The sequence below is a fragment of the Gorilla gorilla genome, chromosome 7, assembly GCF_029281585.2.
Source record: "Gorilla gorilla gorilla isolate KB3781 chromosome 7, NHGRI_mGorGor1-v2.1_pri, whole genome shotgun sequence".
In the NCBI taxonomy this organism is placed as follows: Eukaryota; Metazoa; Chordata; class Mammalia; order Primates; family Hominidae; genus Gorilla; species Gorilla gorilla.
In genome coordinates this window covers 28713746-28738030 of record NC_073231.2, presented here as the reverse complement: position 1 = coordinate 28738030, position 24285 = coordinate 28713746, and the positions used below count along the sequence as shown (strand labels likewise).

At 37.5% G+C, this 24285-nt stretch overlaps 1 protein-coding gene and 1 long non-coding RNA gene across 2 annotated transcripts in view; one reads left to right on the top strand and one right to left on the bottom strand.

Moving 5' to 3' along the window:
* The first annotated feature begins 495 nt into the window (after nt 1-495).
* On the top strand, nt 496-23930 carry LOC134759014 (uncharacterized). Its single transcript, XR_010134855.1, has 5 exons — nt 496-578; nt 700-789; nt 1184-1250; nt 23182-23481; nt 23741-23930. It is a non-coding gene; the product is annotated as an uncharacterized lncRNA (long non-coding RNA).
* The window catches only part of ADAM7 (ADAM metallopeptidase domain 7), a 68600-nt gene continuing 50111 nt past the window's right edge, over nt 5797-24285 (bottom strand). Inside the window, exons 14-22 of the mRNA XM_063708994.1 lie at nt 23244-23439; nt 22744-22846; nt 22113-22299; nt 16031-16111; nt 15097-15175; nt 14459-14564; nt 13781-13880; nt 7833-7888; nt 5797-6813 (exon numbers count right to left, since the gene is read on the bottom strand). Of these exons, the coding sequence (XP_063565064.1) occupies nt 6813; nt 7833-7888; nt 13781-13880; nt 14459-14564; nt 15097-15175; nt 16031-16111; nt 22113-22299; nt 22744-22846; nt 23244-23439 (909 nt within the window). The 3' untranslated portion in view covers nt 5797-6812. The remainder of the gene's footprint in view (nt 6814-7832; nt 7889-13780; nt 13881-14458; nt 14565-15096; nt 15176-16030; nt 16112-22112; nt 22300-22743; nt 22847-23243; nt 23440-24285) is intronic.

Below are 24285 nucleotides of genomic sequence, written 5' to 3'. Positions count from 1 at the left end.
TTTTATTTTCAAACTTTTAATTTTTAATTGTTGTGGGTACAGAGTAGGTATATATATTCAGAGGATACATGAGATGTTTTGATACAGACATCACATAATTTATGACCATCCGTTTAGAAGCCTGTTTTGCTTGCTCACAAAGCTTGCTTTTCTCAGGGCAGGGCTGTGTACACCTACATATCTTCATGTCCCTAGAATAATACCTCTAACACAGCCAGTATGTGATGAGTACATGTTGAACAAAGACGTTAATGGATAAGTAAATAGAACCTACATGGCATCAGTCCACATTTGTTGTTTACTTTTATAAGTTTTTTTCCCTCTGAAATCTGTAAGTGTGCTTAATCTCTGCCTCTGCTTTTTTGTTATTGCTTCTATTTAGAGGAGTCACAGAGGGATCCTAGTGAAGAGGGTTATAACTTTGCCTGTTTTGTGATGCAGGAGGTGATGTCATGTTGTTCTGCCATTTTATCATTGTTCCTTCTGAGCCTGAGTGTTCTTTCTCTTGAAGATTCAAGTGAACCAGGGCAGGAGAATGACATCAGACTGGGCTTGTGCCTGATAGTTCATTTCTGAAGGTGCAATATTAAGTGTCACAGTGTCCAGCTGGTGATATTTTCAGCATAGAAACCTGTTAGACACGGCAGCATTAACGAGATGGAATGAATTGATTTATTTCTCTTCTGAATTGCTTGGCAGTGCTTCAAGATTGATGCATCAGATTTGCACAATGTGCCACTTTAGGAGATTATTTCTTCCTTCCTTCGGCCAGACAGAAGACTGCAGTAGGTAATGATAGCTTAAACTTGGGAAATGTCCTTCTTCAGAGACAGCGTCAGGGACATTTTGGAGAGGATCAGATTACTCTACAGCTGCTTTCCCTGGTGGACCTGAGGAGGCACACCCCTGAGCCAGGACTTTAAGGGAGAGGGTAGAACAACCTAGAAGCTCAGGAGGTCACTCCAACTATTATCTCCCCTTCTGTGACTTATTGACATACACTTTGATATCAAGGCACTGATACTGATAACGTGAGAGAAAGGAATAGATTAATTATGGGATGAGGAGTATTTTAAATGCTCAAGGCTTTGTCTAAAATAATTCACATTTTTCCATCCAGTGGTTCCTCTCTTTGAATCCTGTTAGAATGACAGTAGATCTTTTAATTCTTTCCCCCCCTTAGGCATGACTTTGAAGAACCTGAAGATGTGAAAATGAAATGGATACTGTGCTCCTTTTGGCTAGGATTGGTGAGGGCCCACTAACTGATCTCTACTACCCAGCCCCTTTCAACATCAAAGCTACTTTTTTTTTTTTGAGACAAAGTCTGGCCCTGTCACCAGGCTGGAGTGCAGTGGTGCAGTCTCAGCTCACTGCAACCTCTGCCTCCTGGATTCAAGGGATTCCCCTGCCTCAGCCTCCCGAGCAGCTGGGACTACAGGTGCATGCCACCATGCCTGGCTAATTTTTTGTATTTTAGTAGAGACAGGATTTCACTTTGTTGGCCAGGATGGTCTCAATCCAAAGCTACTTTTAGCAGGATTGAACTCTGAGGTCATCCAGTGGCCAATTGTGATGCTGTCACTCTCAAAACTGGAGTGAGTTACTGTTCGGATGGTGGCTTTGGTCTGAGGCCTGTGATTCCTGTTTTGCCATTTCTTGGCTGTGTGTTTGAGGACCTCTTAATCCCTAGCCTCCTCATTTGTAAAATAATCCTTCCCATGGACCTTGTGCATTTCATGGAAATGCAATAGTATGGGGTCTGGAAGATTCTTTGTAGGCGTTCTACCTTTCCCTATGTGTTCCAAGTGACCCTCATCTGGTGCATTCTTCATTTGATTAAAGCAAGGAAGGAAGCTTTAGCAGAGGGCTGTATCTCTTGATTGGCCGCTGCCATCCCCTGACCCACCGTCTTCCCTTTTATGCACAGTGATGGCAGAGACAGCAACAGACAGCTTGCCCAAACACACTAAGCTGAATTAAAGCACCACCCAGGTAGAGGTCTATTCTATTAAGAAAGGATCATCCAGAAATTGAGGTCACTATAACACAAGGGAAAGATTCAAGGATCCCAAAGTGCCTGCTAGGAAGTGGCCAATGAGGGCTGCAAAGAGTGTTTAAGTTTTAGTCCATCCCCAAATACAGTTCTTCCTTGGACAAAAACATCTCAGCCATGCTCTGGCTGAATTGGGAGGTGACAGCTGCCTAGCTTTGCGCTTCCTACCTGATATGTTAACTCACGCACCATTATACTGTGGTTGGGAAGTATGGTGGATGGTAGATGGAAGACGAGAATGGGAGTGAGATATTTACACAATTCTGAATTTTGGGGGTGAGGGCTGTGCATTCTTCCTGTCAAAGTTGTATTTATATCAGTAGCATAATAATGATTAAAAGCATACTCTTTGGAGTTAGACTTCCTGGCTTAGAATTGTGACTATACTAGTTAATCAGTTGTCTCTTTTGGCAAATTATTTGACTTTTTTCATATCAATTTTCCAAGCTGTAAAATGAAAATAGTAATAGTATTTAACTCATTGTTTTAAGTTAAATGAAATAATACATATGAAGTGCTTAGAATAATCTCTGACAAATAGTGTCCACTCACGAAATGCTGTTTGTTCTAGCTGCTGTAGTAGCATATCTCTCGTATCCTTGGGCAAGAGACTTTGGCTTTTGAATTTACTTATCTAAGATCCTCTAAGACAGCTCTGATACAATTTCTTCCCAGCCAGCATTCCTGCAATCCCAAAGACCCCCCCCTTTTCCATATTTTTTTTTGTCCTTGGAGACTTCTAAGGTTTAAAGTTATATGTATGTTCTTTCCTTAGCAATCAATACCCATTACATATGTCTCACAATTACAACTTTTCCTGGAGACAGATGTTAATGGATTCTGTCCAGCCCACTAGACCCTCACTTCCCTATACATCAGCTCTTGAGTTTCCTAAAAGCCTGACCTTCAATTAGAAAGTGATCAGGAAGCTTCTCAAAAAGCCTAGGAATCTAATCAATATTTCTCACACAATGGTGATGATTAGTAGAGGACATCAGTTGTCATCAACAGTCCACCACAATGTCAGATAAGTAACACAGGATGCAGGCTTCTGACATTCACCATCCATTATACATCCCCCCGGGAGGTGGGAGCACTTCAGGTTTCCATGGCAGCAGTCAGCCAAGCTAATTTGATGGCCTTCAAAAAAAAATGAACAGATAATATATAATTAAACAACAACAAAAACTAGACACCCACTCGCAGTAGTTTTAAGGACCCTGGGTTTTTTGGGGTTTATCCAAATGCCAATGTCAAGAAGACTGGGCTTCATAACTGAGAGTAAAGAAGATTTATCCTTCCAGTCTAAAATCTCCATTCAAAGCTTTCTAGCTGAGAACCCAGTTCCCCTTTCGTTTTAGGGATATGGTTCCTGTTTGCCTATTTCCATCCACAACTCTGCCAGAGACGAAAGCAGTGTTTGAAACAATTCACCAAGATTTCCATCTGTAATCATCAAGATTGGAATTGATCAAATTCCTTAAGAAATTTACTTAAAGTCATGATTTTGACAGCCTAGCGCTATCTGGAAAAGGGACAGCGGCAGCCTGGAGCAGTTTTCTAGCTAACAAGAATTTTGTTAGCTATGTGGCCACCTAGTGGCTGTTCCATGAATGTCGCTGATGCATTGTCAGGTACACAGACAATTGCCCACTAATAAAGAAGTTATTATCTTTCTTGGAATATGACTTCTTAATTTCAGCACATACGATGTGAGTTTCTGAATTCTAGAATCATCCGGCAGGACAGATATTTTGAGAAAAAGGCAGAATAGCTGTGGGGAGTTGGCTGATATTTGAGAATAATTGCTGGTATATTGGGAATGCTGATGATAGGTCATCCGTCAGTGAAGGTTTTGTTTTGTGTTGTCATTGGTGCATTCCTGGCAGAACTGATGTAAATATGTGCATTGAGATTCCTTGGCACAACAGCATTTTGATAATGTCTTATAGCAAATGTGGATTCCAATTTATTGTTTGGAGTGTTTTAAAAAGTGGCTGGGCTGGACTTCAACTGCACAATCGATTTCCCCCATCCTCTCCCTTAACTCCCTTCCTGAAGTGTACAGCCACGGACATCTCTGCTTGAAGCGTATAGCCACGGACATCTCTGCTCAGGTTTTAATTCTCACTTTTATATGTTATCTTGTTTTTCTATGGGTTGCCCTGGGGTTGGCAGGTTATAGTGGTCAGTAATTTGGACAGAGGTTTTGCTTAAACCCCGGGGGCCTGTAAAACTTCAGCCCTCAGGCCACTGATCTGTGTGTGGGTTGGGAGTGTAATCGAAGCCCATCAGCTTTCAGTCCTCTCTTGGATTTTACTCTCCGTGGTGCTCTCTCGGGTACCCACTTCTGTGCATGTCGCAGGGGTGAGTGGAGAGATTGGCAAGCCTTCCATGCTTCTCTCATTCTCAGAACACCGCCCAATTGTGACCCTAATTCCATCCCTGGCTAGTCCACTCCTCACCTCAGCTGCCTCACCTTAGCTGTGCCTCCAGTCCCAGGATAGCCAAGACACATCTTTGTCCTATTTGTTTTCCATAGGTTTTAGCGTTTTTGCTTATAAACATTTTGGATTTCTCCTCCCCAACCCAAATCCAGCCTATGGAAGGCCATTTAAAAATGTAAATACAAAATCAGATAAATGGTGTTGAAAAGGGCAGTACATATTATGGGCTCTAAAGGGTAAGATCATTTGCTTCCATATAAATCTGTGTGTGTTCAGAGCAGAGGGGCATGACCCAACTGCAAGGACAACCCCATACCCTAAAACACAGCATCTCAAAACACAACAAACTCAAGTTGAGTTTGGGCAAGTGCCAGCTATGTCCATGTATGGGGCAGGGACTCCCGATGTCCATTCCTGGGAAATCACGGCCAGTAACTGGCTCCACGGTCATGGCAGAACTGGGCTGACAAGGGGTCAACAAGTAACGAGGAGCTGTGACGTTTGATTCTGCTCTGTAGACATTGGAAGGAGAGGCTTCCTAACTGCATTTAAAAGGAATAGAAAGTCCTAAGGCCTGGGGTCTACATATGGACAAACCTGGAGAACATGACCTAAAATTGAAAAGGGGCTTAACTGTCAGAGGCTTCTGGGGTTGTTGGAAGGAAAAGGAAGCAAATTAGAAAGCTAAAGAGATCTGAACAGGAAGCAATGAGGTGGGAGAGTGGAGGGGGTACAAGACATGTTTATTATTGGAAAGAGAAGAACTTAGAAAAAAATTCACCAGAAAGTAGCAGTTAGTTAAATATGGAGCCCAAGACAGAAGCAATGGGGGGAGGTGATGTTGTCTGAAAGAGATATGGAGGCAATACAAAAATAATGAATCAGAAAGGTGATCCTTTTTATAAAGGAAATACGATATCATCAAAATGTGCTTTGTTCATCCACATATGCAGTGTTCAGGAGAATATGAAGATGTGGTTGTTCCTTAATTTTGGACATCAGAGGCTTATTGTTTGCTTTAACGAGGCCAGCATATATCAGATGTGGAGTTTCTGGGTTTTTTTTTCCCCCTCAAATTTACATAAAACGTTTAAATTAGTTTCTTTGGCTTTGAGTACACATTTGTCAACACCCTTTCTTAAAGTGGCGGCTTTGATTAGAACAGCAGACGCCGAAGGAAAGCTCCTGTGGTATCCAGTGCTGAGTCACTGCTGTGCTGTGCTGCAGGCAGGCTCCGCGCCAGGAGAAAAACAAGTCAGCAGAGCAACAACAATGTCAACAAGGACAACAGCCTTTCTTCCTTCTTTTGCGGCCTTTATTTATTTCATCGAGTCAGAACATTTTTATTTAGAACTTGAAAACTTTATTTCAGTAAATGGAAAAAAAAATGCATGTAGCCTTAACAGTTCACAAGAAGAAAATAGAGGACACAAAAGAACACCTTGAGAGGCATCTGTGTAAGAAGCAGCTGAAATCATTCCCAGGGTAACCCCCTATCCCATAACAAACGGACAGGGAGAGGGCAGAGACAGCACAGAAATGGCCCATTGTCAAATTGCACAGGATAAAGACCTTAGAAACCCTTCATAGGAGTTGCGAGTATGTCCTCTCACTTGGAGTAAATTTTCTGAAATTCTTGTAACCCTCTGATTTCTCTGTCAGCTTCTTAAGGAATTCTAGAAAGGCAAACCTAGGAATTTAGAATTGCCAGGAGCATTCTGTGTTTTCCTTTCCCACCACCATTATTTTAAGGACTATCCTGCAGTTCTGTCCACTATTCTTCTGCCTCTTTCACTTTTAATTACCTAGAATCCATGCCACTCTGCCCTGCCTTCTTTGGCATTTCTGCAGGACTTTCATTTAAACCAGAATTAGTGCTAATGATGTCATGTTCAAGTTTTAAAACGTACTTTTATGTTTCCAAAGAAGTAACTTTTTATATGCAATATTTTCTTCTTAGACTGTAAGTTATCATCCTCAAAGTTTGGATGTTAAAAGAAAGCAGAGTAACATTTTGTAGGAAAATACTACAGCAAGGTTACGAATTTTTATATTGTGCTAAAGAGCATTTGAAAGACCACAAGACATTTTTTTTCTGCAGCATATGTTTATGATAGAGGGTGTGAATTCTACCGGTAAATATTAACAGAAAGAAGTTGTTTCTCTTAAACATTGTCTGTCTGGATAAAGAACGTTTGAAACACTACCAAAAATGTGAGTAGCAGATATCTAGGTAAGGTTGTAAAGACGTTGCATCCAGAATCCCCAGCCTAAGCTTGCACGGCCATTTTGGATATCCAACTTCAAGCTCTAAATAGAAACAGATGGTTAAAAATAGATTGTTTCCTATGAAATCTGTGAACCATGTATTTCCATTACTCATTTATATCTACTAATTAGAATAACCTTTCTGTGTTCTGTAGTCCTACATTTATTCATGCTTTTATAGATCTCCCTAGCCATTGCTAATTAAGCAGTTATAATATAAATAGGCCTATTATGAAAGAAAGAAAATAATTTTGTTTTCCATTATGGGATGCCAAACAGTTTGCTGGCACTAAGGAGTGTCTTCACTCTCTACTCTCTGTGGGACAGGTTTGTCATTGTGGAGTGGAAAGATCATTAGAAAATGCCCTGCTTTTCGGTGGAGGTGGGCGGTGTATCTTATTAAGCAAGATTCCTCATAAGAACGCTTTGTGGAAGGGACCTTCATACTAATCCAGTGCCTAGTGCACTGTAAAAACTCAGCAGAAATGAAGGAGGAAGAAATGAAAACAAACTCAAAATGTACTGAAGCCATGCTCATTTTCTTTCCCTTTGACATAAATCACAATTTTTGGATAAATTTTCTAATATAGACATACTAAGTCAAATGTGAAATCAACCCTCCCATTTATTGATTTGATAAGTGAAAAATCTAAAAAAGGAATCATGAAGGAAACTGTTCCTTTTCTGTGATTCCCAACATTACGAAGTCCTTTAACATACTTGAAGAAAACCTGTGGGTATGTATACTCTGACCAACAAAAGTCTGAAAGAATAGTGCTGCTTTCGTTATTCCTAACCTGTATTGAGACTCTGGCACTGTTGAATTCTGGATTGCTCCTTTGGTCCGGTTAGAAAGTTTTGATTAAAACATCCTTAGCAGAATTATATATTAGAACTTTAAGCATATCAGCAAAAAAAAAAAAAAAAAAATTCTAACCTTCCTAATCTGTTGATAAGTACAGAGGATGTCCCCAGTAAATCAATGAGTAGGTAAAGAACACAAAACTATGCCAGCATTTGAAAAATAAAAAAGGGAGGTACTATCTGTCAGGGTAACCTACCACTTGGCACTTTGATTGGGATCTGCGATTCCTCTTGAATCTTTACTTGCAGGTTTCTATAATAAATAAATTATGTTGTATCATGTGCCACATCAGATGTTACACGCATGGGCATCCACACACAGACATGCATGTGCACACATACACATGAGCACATACACACGCAGGCCACCTCTGCTTGCTCCATGAAAAATCCAAGACGGTTTGTAAATTGCTTAAGACAGTTTGTAAATTCCTATGGGATTGAGGGAGAGGAGGATAGATGGTGTTGGTTAAGCAAAGTTGTATCAGAAACCATTATTGGTTGTAAAATCTGTGAATCTTCCCTAGAATGTATTAGGTAAGAGATTTTCAAACACTTTTTAAGTATTAGCACTTTCATTCCGATAACATCTCTGTTGGAATCTCAGTAAAATTGATTTTAAACATGGACTGCCCGGGTTCAAGGAAGAATTCATTCATACAACTCCCCCAGCTGTCTGCCACTTTCTGTAATCCTTTTGTGTGATCTGAGGATTCTCTGCAACCACAGATTAGAAACTAATCAACTAATCACAGCGTTTTAGTCGTCCATAAAGAAAGCTTAATGAGAATGGCTGCTTTTAAAAATACAAAGTTGAAAATCTGTGTGTATTCAGCACCCAGTTCTGAGTAAGAGGTGCTCTACTGAGTAACCTTGAGGATGTAGAGATAGAGATTCTAGTCATTTGGGCAATTCCTAGAAATCCTGTAGTGGTTCTATTTTGTGTGTGTGTGTGTGTGTGTGTGTGTGTGTGTGTGTGCTTTGACTCAGTCTCTAATGCATGTGTGTGCTAATATGTGCTAATATTTTGTTTCTCCCTTATAAATAAAGATGCAGGGATTACACAGCTTCGTCTAACTGAGGGTTCCAGGGGAGAGCCCTCTGGCTGATCAAGGACTCACTGAAAACCATTGCTGTGTTTTACCTTTTAGAACAGGGGCCAGGACTAGAGTGAGGTGTGTGAGGCATTGGTCTCAGGGGCAGAATTTAAGGGGAGAAAACTAATTCAGTAATTAAGATAAATTTTGTGCTAATGTGTTAGTTTAAAATATCAAAATTAATTTGCAAGAAAATGCATGTATCATGGTGAACAAAATGCCAACATTTTAAACAAAAACTTGGGTCTGCCCTAGGACTTGCCTGGCTCACTTCACTCTCCTCACCCTAACCCCCACCCTGTTAAGAAGTAGATCTCTATGCCAGAGTGTCAGAGTGTCCCATTTCTACCTCCGATCAGAGAGCTATTGATGTTATATTATTGGTCCTTTTCAAGGAACCAACAAATGATTAAGTTTCATGAAAATTATTATTGGAAAGGACATAGCCCACCACCAAGAGGAAGGGGAGGGGAACGTACCAGTGTGATGTAGTGGGGATTTGAAAAACTAGTGGGCAGGCTTTCCAAGGATTCTGGAGTTCTCTGCTAGTAAGAAGAGATACTATTAACCTGCAATTCCTAGTAAATATACCAATACTGAAAGACCCAGACATAATATTCTTGTGTAGATTGTTATCCTACAACATATGAGTCTATCTCAGGACCTGTCTATAAGACAAATTTACATATGAGAAGAGTGGGGATTTATATATTGTGATATGAATATGATGAGGCAGGTCTGCTAGCCACCAAATCTTACTATCACTAACTGACTGTATGCCTGAAATTCCCTAACCAGCCACATTCCTTTGGGCCTTGAATGTCTTTGAGAAACTCCACAATTTCCTATTAAAATACAAAAATTCCTAAATTAAGTTTCCCTCTTTAAAGTGCATTCTGTTAACTCCCCAGTAGATATTAATACAACTAGAAAGCATGGTCCAATGGAAGCAGGATCTGTGAGAGGCCCTGGATGCCAGAGCAGGGAGAGAAAAAATAAACAAAAAACAAGCATCATTAACGTAACAGGTAAAAGATGCCAAAGACAGACCTCCCCCAAACCCCAGTTTTGCTGAGGACTGGTCTTTGATGGATAACTGTGTCAAATAAGCATCAGTTAAATCATTATTGTTTATAATACTTCATGCCAAAAAATACAAAAACCCTAAATGTGATGTTTGAGGATCCAACTCTGCTATCTCTGTTAATATCATGGTGTATATACCATCAACAGTAAATTGAATTTATTCACATATTCAACAGATGTTTATTCATCTTCTCTTTTAGGTGCCCCTCATTTAACCAAAAAACCAAAAACCCTTAAAGGAAGCTTAGAATCTATAATCATAACAAATATGTCCTACGCTCTATGGTTATTCATCATTGAGCAGTACTCAGCCTACCTTTCCTGACTCATCTCTCTGGAAGTCCACCTATTTTAAAGTATTAATTTAAGGAAAATGTAATTAGGAAAGTAACTGCAACAGCACATGAGGCATCGTAGATTAAAATAACACATATTAAGTGCTAAGTGTATACCAATCACTGTGCTAGGTATATTTACATACAATTTCTCATTTAAACCTCAAGACAAATGAATGAGAATTACATTAGCATCATGTGGTTTCTTTCCTGAAAATCTCAGTGTAAACTTAAAAAAAATCACACGTTGTTATTTTGTCCATTCTAATGGACAATTAAGACTTGGTTTTACCTTCTTGGAATCACATCTGGCATAATAAAGAGTATAAATGGATAAAAATGATAACTAACATATATAACCAGAGAAAGATTCACTATCTCTATACGCCAGTGAAATTCACAGAGCCATTTCCACTAAAATGTCATATATGTGTTCTGGGGGATAGAGTGGGGGTATGCTCTGCAATATTGTGCAGTAAAAATCACAAGGCTTATGGCATGCCTAAAGCCATGGCAAAGCATTCAAAACCTCTGGAACTACGTAACCAGACCACCCCACACCAAAAATATCCTGATTTTAAAATACTGGCAATATAATATTTTTATTGGCACTTGGATCTAGCAAGAGTCAGTTAATTATTAGCCTTAAAATTTGGGCCTTTCGATCCCTTCTTCATGACTTAAATCCTAATGGGCAGTTTCATCATTTTAAAGAGGTAATCTTTTCAAAAATGATGCTTTCTTCATCAGCTATTTTTTTTTTTAAAGCTAATGCCTTTGTAGTTTCTTGATCTTTCCTTACAGGTTTTGTCTTGATTGTTGTTGTTATTGTTGTTTTTTGAGACAGGGTATCACTATGTAGCCCAGGTTGGAATGCAGTGGCATGATCATAGCTCACTGCAGTCTGGAACTCCTGGGCTCCAGAGGTTCTTGGTGCCTCAGTCTCCTGTGTAGCTAGGGACTACAGGTGTGCACCATTATGCTTGGCTATTTTTCTTTTTTTATATAGACAAAGGCTTGACATATTACTCAGCCTGGTCTAGAACTCCTGGCCTCAAATTACCCTCTTTCCTTGGCCTCTCAAAGTGCTAGAATTATAGCTGTGAGCCACTGTGCCTGGCCACTCAGTTTTTTTATTTTATTTTATTTTATTTTATTTTATTTTATTTTATTTTATTTTATTTTTATACTTGAAGTTCAGGGGTACATGTGTAGAACGTGCAGGTTTATTACATAGGTATACACATGGCATGGTGGTTTGCTGCACCCATTAACCTGTCACCTACATTAGGTATTTCTCCTAATGCTATCCCTCCCCTTGTCCCCCATCCCCCGACAGGCCCCAGTGTGTGATGTTTCCCTCACTGTGTCCATGTGTTCTCATTGTTTAACTCCCACTTATGAGTGAGAACATGCGGTGTTTGGTTTTCTGTTCTTGTGATAGTTTGCTGCAAATGATGGTTTCCAGCTTCATCCATGTCCCTGCAAAGGACATGAACTCATCCTTTTTTATAGCTGCATAGTATTCCATGGTATATATATGCCACATTTTCTTTATCCAGTCTATCACTGATGGACATTTGGGGTGGTTCCAAGTCTTTGCTATTGTGAATAGTGCTGCAGTAAACGTACGTGTGCATGTGTCTTTATAGTAGAATGATTTACAATCCTTTGGGTGTATACCCAGTAATGGGATTGCTGGGTCAAATGGTATTTCTAGTTCTAGATCCTTGAGAAATTGCCACACTGTCTTCCACAATGGTTGAACTAATTTACACTCCCACCAACAATTTAAAAGTGTTCCTATTTCTCTCCATCCTCTCTAGCATCTGTTGTTAATGTGACTTTTTAATGATCACCATTCTAACAGTTTTTTAAGTGAGCTGAATGTATTGGAAATTATCGCTGTTGCTACAATTATTGAACAAGCTGTGATTTGCAGGGACTTCTGCAGGATTTTCAACATTTTTCTTAGATCTTCATATATTGCTTACATTCCTAGTTTACTGAATTTTCTCAGGAATAGATATAATTTTTTCAAATAATTTATCTGCCTCTATTGATATGATCATATGATTTTACACTTTCACTGATAATACAGTAAGTTAGCCTCATTGCTTTTTTGAATGTTGAAGTTTCTTTGCATTATTGCAGTAATACTTGATCATGATTCATTATCCTCTATATATGATCATGATGCATTATCATTTATCATGAGATTCAATTGGCTAACATCTAATAATAATTCATGCACCTATATTTGTTAGTGTATTAGTTAGTAGTGCTTTCTTCTTGTAATGACTTTTATAGGTAGGCATCAGAGAAATATTGGCCTCATAAAATAAATTGGGAATTTCCCCCCTCTTTCCAATTATCTGGAAAGTTTATGTAGAATTGGTGTTATGCATTCATGAATTTTTAAATAGAATTCACCAGTAGAGCCATATGGGTCAAATATTTTTTTGTTTGTGGAAAGGTTTTTACTACAAATTTAACTTGAGCTATTCAGGTTATCTGTTTTTCAAGAGTAAGCTTTAGTAATTTTTATCTTTCAAAAATTTCCATTTCATTGCACTGTCAAATCTATTAAAATAACGTTTTTCATAATATTTTCTAATTATCAACTTAATATTTATAGTATCTTCATTGATGTTGCCTTTCTGATTCTTGATGTTAATAATATGTACTAACTAGTTAGACTGGCTGGAGGCTTATAAAATTTATTAATCTTCTCAAAATACATTTTCTCTGTTATTTTTCTGTTTTCTATTTCATTAGTGACCAATCTGATATTCACTTTTTCTTTTTCTCTGCATATATTGGGCTTCACTTTCTTTATTTTCTCTAGTTTCTTAAAGTAAAAGGTGAGGTCATTGATCTTTTATTTTTCTTCTTTTCAAACAGAAGCGGATAAGCGCTATACATTTTCCTCTACTGATTTTACTACACCTGCATGTTTTGGCACGTGGTATTTAATTTTCATTCAGGTTAAAACACTTTCTAATTTCCCTTTTGATTATTCCTTTGAAAGTTGAGTTGCTTAGAATTCGTTACCTAATTTTCAACTGAGAATTTTTCTAATTAGTGATATCTTTCCATTACTTACTTCTATTGTAATTTAATTCTGAGAATATATTTTGTGTGGCTACAATTCTTTTCTTTCTTGTTTTTTAGTCTTTATATTTTTAGTGGAGAGGGAGTTTCCCATGTTGGCCAGGCTCATCTCAAATTCAGGTGATCTGCCTGTCTCGGCCTCCAGAAGTGTCGGGATTACAGGCGTGACCCACTGCGCCCAGCTCAATTCTTTTAAGTTTGTTAAGACTTGCTTTATGGCCCATCATGTGGTTTATGCTTGTAAATTTTTCCAATAGTGCACAAATTAATATTTTATTCAACCAATATATTCTGCTCTGATATAGTATCTTGGTTATTGTTCCATATTTGTTTTGAATCCTGCCCTCTTTTCTTTCCCTACATGTAGATTCAAAGCTTCATGTGTGTGGAACCATGTTAAATTGCTCCTCTGCACTTCCCATGTCACTTAGCTTAGGACGGGTTCTACTTTAAATACATGCAGCTACTTAAAAAAAATCAATAAATTAACTGTTGCAAATGGCAGTTTCTTACATTTAGGAAATGAATTTCTGGCAGGATTGGCTCAGTCCTTATCTGCTGCTCATCACCAAAGTATCCTTTGTTCTCCACTCCCAGGGTTTCTGTAGGTGGGCTGTCAAGAAGGAAATTGAACAACTAATTTATTAGATGTAGGGCTATTCAGGTTATTCCTTCATGAGTAAGCTTTAGTAATTTTTATATTTCAAAAATTTCCATTTCATTACAGTGTTAAATATATTGAAATAATGCTTTTTTATATTGTCTAATTATCAACTTAATACTTATACAATCTTCATTGATGTCACCTGATTCTTGATGTGGGAAGAATCAGAAATTTTGGGATAAACAAACTATGGGATACATTTATGGCTAAAATTAAATCATCTACAAGATTTTTAAAATACTGATGCTCAAGTCATACCCAATAACAATTAAATCACAATGTCTTCAACCCACATCAGTATTTTTTGAAAGACCTGTTGGTGATTTCAATGTGCACAAAGTTTGGGAATCATTGATATTAGCATCTGGATATGAGCAAGTACATAAAAGCTTGAGTTACTACTATTCTTACCTGATCTTCAGTAAGAAGCTTATACTTCCCCCCATTGAATATCCTCTATAACTACAAAGCTTACATATTCTCAGTAACAATTCCCTTCTTCAACACATAGAAAAATGTAAATGTACCTCTGAACTTGCTTCAACTTGATACATTTTCGGTAACGAACTAATAGTATAAGAACTCCGATACCAACAATAACCAGGACAAGCACAACAACCAAGATGGTGGTATCTGCAACATGAAGAAACATACCTTCATCGAGGGTATCAGTTGTAAAACAGTGGAATATTAACATTTAATGGAGCTGTTACAATGCTCCTTATTCCTTTCTATAGGACTTCAATTCTCCTTTCCTCTCAATTATTTTTATTTAAAGTAAAAAGCCCAAACATTATACAAATTATCATTTGTATTTGCAACTGACACTCCACCCAATATTCTGTTATATTTAAGGGAACCACAATCATCAGGAAGAGTTTTGATTGTCACTTAATAACTATAGAAAAGCCCTTGTGTGTTGAGGGTTTGTGGAATACCTAAGAAATTTTAATTTAGCTAGAAGAGACTACATTGGCTGTAAAAGGGAATTGCTGTAAAACGTAATTGCAGTAAAATCAATTTGGGTATTCATGCACAATAATATGAAGACCATACAAATCCATACCAAAACACAGCAAATAAGTAGCAGACTTGAAAAATAAGAAAAACTTTTTTCGCTGGGTAGGCTTTTGATATATGAAAGATTTTGTTTTAGGATGCTCACTGGTAACATTTAAGGTTTCTTCACAGGCTACAGGTGCCTGTCCTTCCTCACAGTGGCACTGGAGTCCGTGGTCATCCACCTGGAAGAGCAGTCAATGATATATTCTCAAATGACTGATATAAGTTGTGTTCTGCAACTCACTTACTTTAGTGCTACCTCTACATCAAACATACATGCACACAAGCACAAGCGTGAACTTTTTATTCGTTAATTAAACTGTGTAACAAAATCAATGATGTATAAAAATAAGTAAACAAAATACAGGAAGCAGCCATCTTTGAAAACGGCCTTTGAATAAGAGAATGATACTGACAAATTCAAAGGCAGATGAACAAGACAGCATGATTTATCTTTCCAGATAAATATACGATATATATGATAAATATGGTAACCTGATATGTATGTGTGTGTGTGTGATGTGTGATGTGTGTGTGTGTGTGTGTGTGTGTGTGTATTACTATATAAGTGTTACTGATTAACCCAGCTTATGAGCAATGTTAGGCACTAACTGTTAGTAATTGCTGGTATTAGTGTTAGTATATTATTTTGTAAAAAATATACAATGTTTGCTGATTTTCTCAAAAGCTTAACTTGACATTGGTGTAATTTAACTATAAGATATGTTGCAATAGATTCAACTTTAAACATCAGATTTAAACTTTATACATACATGAATCACTGAATTTCTAGATAACCAGTACAATAATGAAAGCATTACTTGTAATACTGGCTATATCTGTGTATAATAATATGTGATTTGGCTTCTTGGATAAATTTTGTTGATAACACATGAAAAAATGAATCCCAAATATATATTTGATTTAGAAAGCAGCAAACATACATACATACATACATATACATGCACATATAGGCTGGGGAATAAAGTAAATATATGGCTGATAAGACATTAATTTTGAAAGCAGTCATATCTTACAGGATTTTCATGGCACTGAGAGGGGCAATTGGTTGAGATATAGACCCTTTCCATGTTTAGACATTCACCATTGTTGCACACCTAGAAATGAAGTAACCAAGCATGAATTAAAATGACTTACAATTGATGTGAAATTGTAATTTCATGTAATGCATGTGAAGTGCACAATTTTGCATGTAATTTACATATGAAAAATTTCAATTTACATGATTGAATTATAAGTTATGTAATTTTTCCTACTGTAAAATTCCACATGTAGTATCTTCTGTGGATAGAGAAATCCTCTATAGATGATTGGGGTGTGTACTATACATGCAAAGAAATATTTTAAACTCATTAGTTATTAAAATATTTATGTTCTGAGTAATTACTTCAGCGTTAATCTGTCAAAGATTCTACAACTGTAATTGCAACAGTTTCTTTTGTTTCAATGAAGTTTTTCTTTTGATTTGGTTTAGCAATGTATGTTTATTATACCACACTTGATGGTCATTTTATTAATATCAATTAATCTTATTTGTGTTTAATATTTTTGCTTTAAATTTTCCTTTCTCTTGGTAAATTTGATCACTAAAATATTATTGGTTTTGTTATTTTTGGTCTTTGCGTGATTCATCCTTACTCATTTATTTAATTTTTAAATGTTATTTTAAATTTTATTTATAATTAAACATTCATTTATTGCCACCAGTTCAAAGATTATATTTACATTTTCTGTAGGGAGAACTTAATACATCTATATTTATTGGAATAAGTGATATATATATATACTCTTACTCCTTTCATTTTATTTACTTGATTCCCAACATTAGACATTGTGGCTTACCTTTTACTATATTTATCACTTTTATTCAGCTATTGTTTTCTCTAATTTGAAAGCTATATATGCTAATTTCTAAAGATTAATTTGGTTTACATTAATATATTTGAATCTAAATAATTCTATCATTTTCAAGAAAAACATCAACATTAACTCCTCCTTTTGCAAGATAAGAAATTTATCATGTTTTTACTTCTTTCCTCTTTCTCTCAATTCAAGTTTTTGATTGAGTAAATCAGATACTACATTGTCAAAATTATTTATTATTCCTGAGATTTTTTACATCATTGTAATAAAAATATTATAATTAATTACTAGAATTTACTCAAAAATCTTATGGATTTTGTTGCTTGCAATCATTTCTTTAATATCCTATCTCCTTATTTTACCTTCTAAATTTAAATTTATTTCTCTCTTGGCTGGAATACGTTCTTGACTATTTTTCTTTTTGAAAAATAGGTGCAGTCTATATATTACAATATATTTTATTAGTTATAATATGTGTGAGAGTGTCATTGTATTGCTTTTCTGTCTGAATAAAAACTTGGCTGTAAATATAGTTTTAGGGTCCCAACGATTATGTTCCCCAAACCTCTGTAGATGTTGCTCCATTGTCTTCTGGATACTTGTTACAGAGAAGTATTATGGTAACCTGATATTTCTTTCTGTAGCAAACTAATGACCTTTTCTCTTTTGTGCTTATGGCATGTATTCTTTATTTTTGACATTCAAGGCATGAGGGTAAGTAAAAGCCTTCATCTCTTTCTATAAATTTTTCCTGGTACTAAGTGAATTTTTTCATACATTCTTCAGATTAGGGACACATTATGATTATTTCATTAACTATATTTTCACCTCTCTTCTGTGTTTTTAATTTAGAATTCATATTAAATCTGTAATGAATTTTTTAGAACTCTATTTCCTGGTTTTATTTATTTTCTTTGAGTTTTAACATTCCTTTATGTTATTGTGTTAAGAAGTTTAGCTTCTAACTTACTGATTTTTTTTGTAATATCCAATTCAGTGGTTTACTGCCCACATTACATATAAACCAGTAATCATGGTTTGTACTTTGAAGACAATGCTCTTTGATCTCAAATTATACTTTTTTATATAGGTTTAATATGTTTTAAAATTTCATTCAAAAATTTTTTCTTGATAAAGGAGGAAATCTTTCAACATTGTATTAGTTCGTTTTCATGCTGCTGATAAAGACATACATGAGACTGGGCAATTTACAAAAGAAAGAGGTTTAATTGAACTTACAGTTCCACGTGGCTAGGGAAGTCTCACAATCTTGGCAGAAAGCAAGGAGGAGCAAGTCACATCTTACATGGATGGCAGCAGGCAAAGAGAGAGCTTGTGCAGGAAAATCCCCCCTTATAATAACCATCAGATCTCATGAGACTTACTCACTTTCAGGAGAACAGCATGGGAAAGACCTGCTCTCATGATTCACTTACCTCCCAGTGGGTCCCTCCCACAAAGTATGGGAATTCAAGATGAGATTTGGGTGGAGACACAGCCAAACCACATCATTCCATCCCTGGCCCCTCCCAAATCTCATGTCCTCACATTTTAAAACCAATCATGCCTTCCCAACAGTCCCCCAGAGTCTTAACTCATTTCAGCATTAACTCAAAAGTCCACAGTCCAAAGTCTCATTCAGTACAAGGCAAGTCCCTTCCACCTAAAATCCTGTAAAATCAAAAAGCAAGTTACTTACTTTCTGGATACAATGGGGGTACAGGCATTGGATAAATACAGCCATTCCAAATGGGAGAAATTGGCCAGAACAAAGGGGCTAATAGGCCCCATGTAAGTCTGAATCCAGCAGGGCAGTCAAATCTTAAAGCTCCAAAATGATCTCCTTTGATTCCATGTCTCACATCCAGATCACACTGATGCAAGAGGTGGGTTCCCATAGTCTTGAGCAGCTCTCCTCTGTGGTTTTGCAGGGTACAGCCTCCCTTCTGGCTGCTTCCATGGGCTGACATTGAGTGTTTGCAGCTTTTCCAGGTGCACAGTGCAAGCTGTGGGTGGATCTACCATTCTGGGGTCTGGAGGACATTGGCCCTCTCCTTACAGCTCCACTAGGCAATGCCTCAGCAAGGACTCTGTGTGGGGGATCCTACCCTACATTTCTCATCTACACTGCCCTAGCAGAGATTCTCCATGAGGGCCCCGCCCCTGCAGCAAACTTTTACCTGGGCATCCAGGCATTTCCATACATCTTCTGAAATCTACGCTGAGGTTCCCAAACCTCAATTCTTGACTTCTGTGCACCTGCAGCCTCAACACCACATGAAGGCTGCCAAGGCCTGGGGCTTCCACCCTCTGAAGCAACAGCCCAAGCTGTACCTTGGAGTGTTTTAGTCCCAGCTGGAGTGGCTGGGACTCAGGGCACCAAGTCCCTAGACTGCACACAGCACGGGGACCCTGGGCCTGGCCCACTAAGCCATTTTCTCCTAGGCCTCTGGGCCTGTGATAGGAGGGGCTGCCATGAAGACCTGTGACATGCTCTGGAGACATTTTCCCCATTGTCTTTGGGATTAACATTCGGCTTCTCATTACTTATGCAGACATCTGCAGCCAGCTTCAATTTCTCCTCAGAAAATGGGTTTTTCTTTTCTATCACATTGTCAGGCTGCAAATTTTTTGGATTTTTATGCTCTGCTTCCCTTATAAAACTGAATGCATTTAACAGCACCCAAGTCACCTATTGAATGCTTTGCTGCTTAGAAATTTCTTCCACTAGATACCCTAAATCATCTCTCTTCAGTTCACAGTTCCACAAATCTCTAGAGCAGGGGCAAAATGCTACCAGTCTCTTTGCTAAAACATAACAAGAGTCATCTTTGCTCCTGTTTCACCTTACATTCACCTTTACTTGAAATGGCAACTGAGATTGAATAATTTTTATTTTTTTCTTTACACTCATTGATTCTTTCTTCTGTTCCCTCCATTCTTCTGTTGAACTCATTCACTGAATTTTTTTATTCCAGTATTGTAATTTTTCCGTTCTAAAATTTCCATTTGGCTCTTATATTTTATACATCTTTTCTGGAAGTTTGTTATTTTGCTGAGACCTTCTATTTTTTTTCATTTATTTCAAGCGTGTGCATAATTGTTCACTGAAGCTTTTTTGTAAAGGCTGCTTTAAATTCCCTGTCAGGTAATTCAACATATGTGTCACCTTGTTGTTGCATCTAGAGACTGTCTTTTGTCATTTCAATTGAGATTTCCCTGGTTCTTTGTTTGAAGAGTGACTCATTTGTATTCTGGATACTCTGGGGACTATGAGCTATAGGATCTTATTCAAATCTGTTGTTTTAGCAGATCTTCTCTAAAACCATTCCTGTTATGGAAGAGAATCACTGCTTCACTCACGCCAGCTGGGGTGGAAACCCAGCCTCCTGACATACTTTCATGACACTGGGGTTGGAAGAATTCATCACCACTGAGCTGTGGTGAATGTCCTGACTCCCCATAAGCCTCCACTGAAACCCTGTCTGGAGCCAGGGCATCTGTTAGAGCTGGAAGAAAATGGAAGTCTAGGCTTCCCACTTGATCCTTGCTGATGTAGGAGGAGTCAGACCACAGAATTTTTCCCTGCTGTTTGGTTGGAGTGGGGCAATTATTACCAAAATGTTTTCCATCTCGTTAGCCTACTCCTTTTCTTGTCCTTTGGTTTTAGAGAAGCCCTGCTAAAACAACAGATTTGAATAAGGTCCCATAGCTCATAGTCTAAAACTAGCATATCAATGCCAAAAAGAAGATTTTTTTTCACTCACATCATTGTGATACCTACATAGACTGGCATTAACTATGCATGAATTTCCTCATTAGAATTTGGCTGAAGAACTGGCACCACTGTGATGGATGTACTTCTGCCCTAAGCCTTCTCTTGAAGGAATAAGCTCTCTAAGCGGAGTACGTGGTCACAGTGTACTTAGGAGATGGAGATGGATTCCTTCACAACTGCCTTTCTAACAGCCCCTTTCTTCAGTCCTTGCCACTCTTAAAGAAGGAAGCACTTTGTATCTCAGGCTGGTTTTTCGTATCTGAGGTGAATAGCAAATCTTTTGGTATTTTCTTCAACCTCAGGCTTCACACTTAGTCTTGTTGAATACCTTTGAATTTTTTAGCTTGTGGTTAGCATACATACCTTAATTTTCACAAACATAGCTTTCTTAGCATGTTGATATTCATTTAATGATTTTAATAGGAAGTAGGATAGTTAAATATACAGACTCAAAATGTAAGTCTCTATTAAATATTTAGTTCTAGTTCTTTTTTTTACATTCTGAACTTTGGTTTTCCAATGTATTTCTCTATCACACTGTACAAATGTCACTGTAATATTTTTGGTGATAGTGTAGAGAGAGAAGGGAAGACATATCACATAGAGAAACTACTCAGTTTCAAATAGCTGATTTTAGGGGTAAAATAGCATGTGTTTTCCATATATTCTTTATGAGCCAGCTATTGTTTAGAGTATGCATTCTAATGTTGTCATCTTGCCATAAAAAACTCTTTCCAATTTGGACCCATTCTGTCTTCTCTTCAATTTCATCTTTTGCCATTTAACCCAAAGGTCAAGCCACTCTGAAATTGCTGGTTATCTGAATTATGCCATATACTTTGTACCTTTACATATTGTGCAGGCATTTTTTGCTAAAATGTCTTCTCCCATTTCCTGTGTGTTAAAATGTTCAAGTCAAAGCTGACATGTTACTCATTTAAGATGCCATTTCATCTTCTCTGAGCAAAGTCAGCCACTTTTCCTTTAGACATCAATGTACATTGGTCACACCACTAAGAAAGCAATTTTTTGAACTGTAATCATTTAATTTTTACTGTATGAAATTCTCATGTATGCTTACCTTAATGTACAGTCAGTGGCACTATAGTATATGGCTAGTAAATATGAGTGAATGAATAAAATAAATGAAGATGTAAGGCTACTTTATACTCACATTAATTAGAAAAATCCATGTGTATAATTTCATTAGATATCCGCTGTAAGTTTTACTAATTAAGCACATTTGTGAAAATTATGGGTCATTTGGCATGACTAAAATTAGGCAAAATGGATGTTTATTACAGTGTTATTGCTACTCTGCTCCTCATTAAAAAAAACTTGTCAATATTTTTTCCTTTTCCATATCTAGACCTCTTTGGAAGCAATTACAGTATCCAGTAATGTTTTTAAAGGATTGAACTAAGAAGTTTTAATAAAACAAAGGGCTTTTGTCTTACCATTCCCTCTCCACATTTTGTTCCTGACGCTACCAGGCCAATGTCTGTAGAATCATGGTATAAAAAAATAGTTTTGCATTTGACAGTAGCATTCTGCTGGGGATCCTTAAGGTGATAGGTCTTGTCTTCTCCAATGAGAGAGGAAAGCTCCCCTCCAGTGCAGTAGATCTTTCCACATCTGACATCTCTGAAGGAAAGGCAGAATATTCAAACTTGGAACTAGAAATACAACTTTTGAGACTAGGCTTGCAATGAAGCCTCCCGGTCACTCTTTTTCTAGATGCAGGTTTCTCGCCAAGTTAAGGAGGCTGTAATGGGCAGAGAAAACCACTGAGCAGAGTCTTGGCCCTGGGAACTGAGATGAGTCCGTAAAAAATGTAAAATGATCGTATTTCTTTTGGATTTCCCTGTGAACCTCACAAGTCAATACTGGCTTAAGTTTACAGGGGAATATTTTTTATTAGTAATTTGAATTAGCATAATTTTAATCAGGACACCAAGATTTCCTTCTTATTTCCCTCTTCTCCCGGTCTCAGTAAAAAGAGGTTAACAGGTCTGGGGACAGGAGCCATTCTGATTTTGACAAAGTGCTGTAAGAAGGCAAATTACTTTTTTTCCACAGGGCACTTACTTCTCCTCACAGGGAAGAAATCTGTTTTCCTTGTTTTTGCAGTATCCAAATTTATTTCCTTTTGTATTCATCTTGTAGCAGATATCATGACTCTCTATTGCCTCTGGGGTAAAAAATGGTATAAAAGTAAAACAATAAAAGCATGACTATCATGAATCATAAAAGACCTTATTTTTCTAATGTAATTAAACTTTCAGAATCATGTCATAGTGAAGTAGAATGGAATAAATTATTTAAAAACTATCCTATTGCCTCAGGAGAATATTTTAGGCTGGAGATATAAAACAGTAACAAATATACATAGCTCATATACTGAGATAGTTAGTATTAGACTTAAGATCAACTAATATGACAGGTAATATCCAGAGAAATGCTAAGCAATATCTTGGAATAATGCCACAAATGACATTATATCTGATCTTGACCCAATTCCTACAGGGCAATAACAGAGAAATAGAGGCCACCATCTGTGTGAATACTTCACTGTGATTATCTCTCACCATCATCAAATAGTTCAGAGCACTGATCCTCACGAGTTGGACATTTCCCCATGAAACAGTAGCCTTCTGAGTTCTTGCAAGGAAATCCATTGACCCTGAACTGGTCCTTAGGACAAGCAGGCGAGTGGCCAGTGCACATCTCAGGAAAATCACATTCATCTTTCACCGGTCTGCATATGGACCCTGCTTTTTTTATCTGTTGAGGAAAAAAAAGAGACTAAATCCTGGATACATTTAGGTAGGTAAGGTTTTGTAAGTAGACAGAAAGTTGACCCATTCATCCAAAAAAGGTTTTAAGGATGGATCATAGCTTCCTTCTCCATTCCATCAGGAATCATTATCATTTGTCAATGTGTTGGCACTCATGTAATTTTAAGAATGACAAAATGATGTTTTTGAAATTTGGTATTAGAACAGACTTAGGGAGAGTTGGGATGTACATCAAATGAAGAAACGGGCAGGTGTTCTCATTCATCTTGTCTTTTCTTTGTCCCAAGGGATCCAGTACATACCCTGCCTACCCCTTACCCACTTCGAATTGGGAACCCCTGCTTATAATGAAGAAATCTCCAGTCCCAATAAATCAGATTCCTGCATATGAACTGGAGAAAAATACCCTTGCTTTCACTGCTGGAGGGAACTGCATAGAGATATTCTCTCATTCAGCCATTCAATATGAATTTAATTACGCTGGGTTCTGGATGAATTCGAAGATGCATAAGATATGTTTGTTTTCTTTGTGAATTCACAATAAAGTTGGGTGAAAGAAGTGTCAATAAACTCTTGGACAGAGCCATTGGGGTTTCTGGTTGTCTTCCTCGGGAACGTTTCTCCACTTACTAGCCACTACCACTTTCCAATGCTAATATAACCCCTTTCCCTTTTAGCTCTCCCTTGGGATTTCAACTATCCTCCCAGATGAGGTTAAACAGATTGGTGATTATTTACAAAGGAGCAAGAATAGAGCTGGTCATGTGACTTCCCTCCTAAACCTCCAATTGCTACTTGATGTTTCTCCACTACCCAGGCCATAGCACAGCCC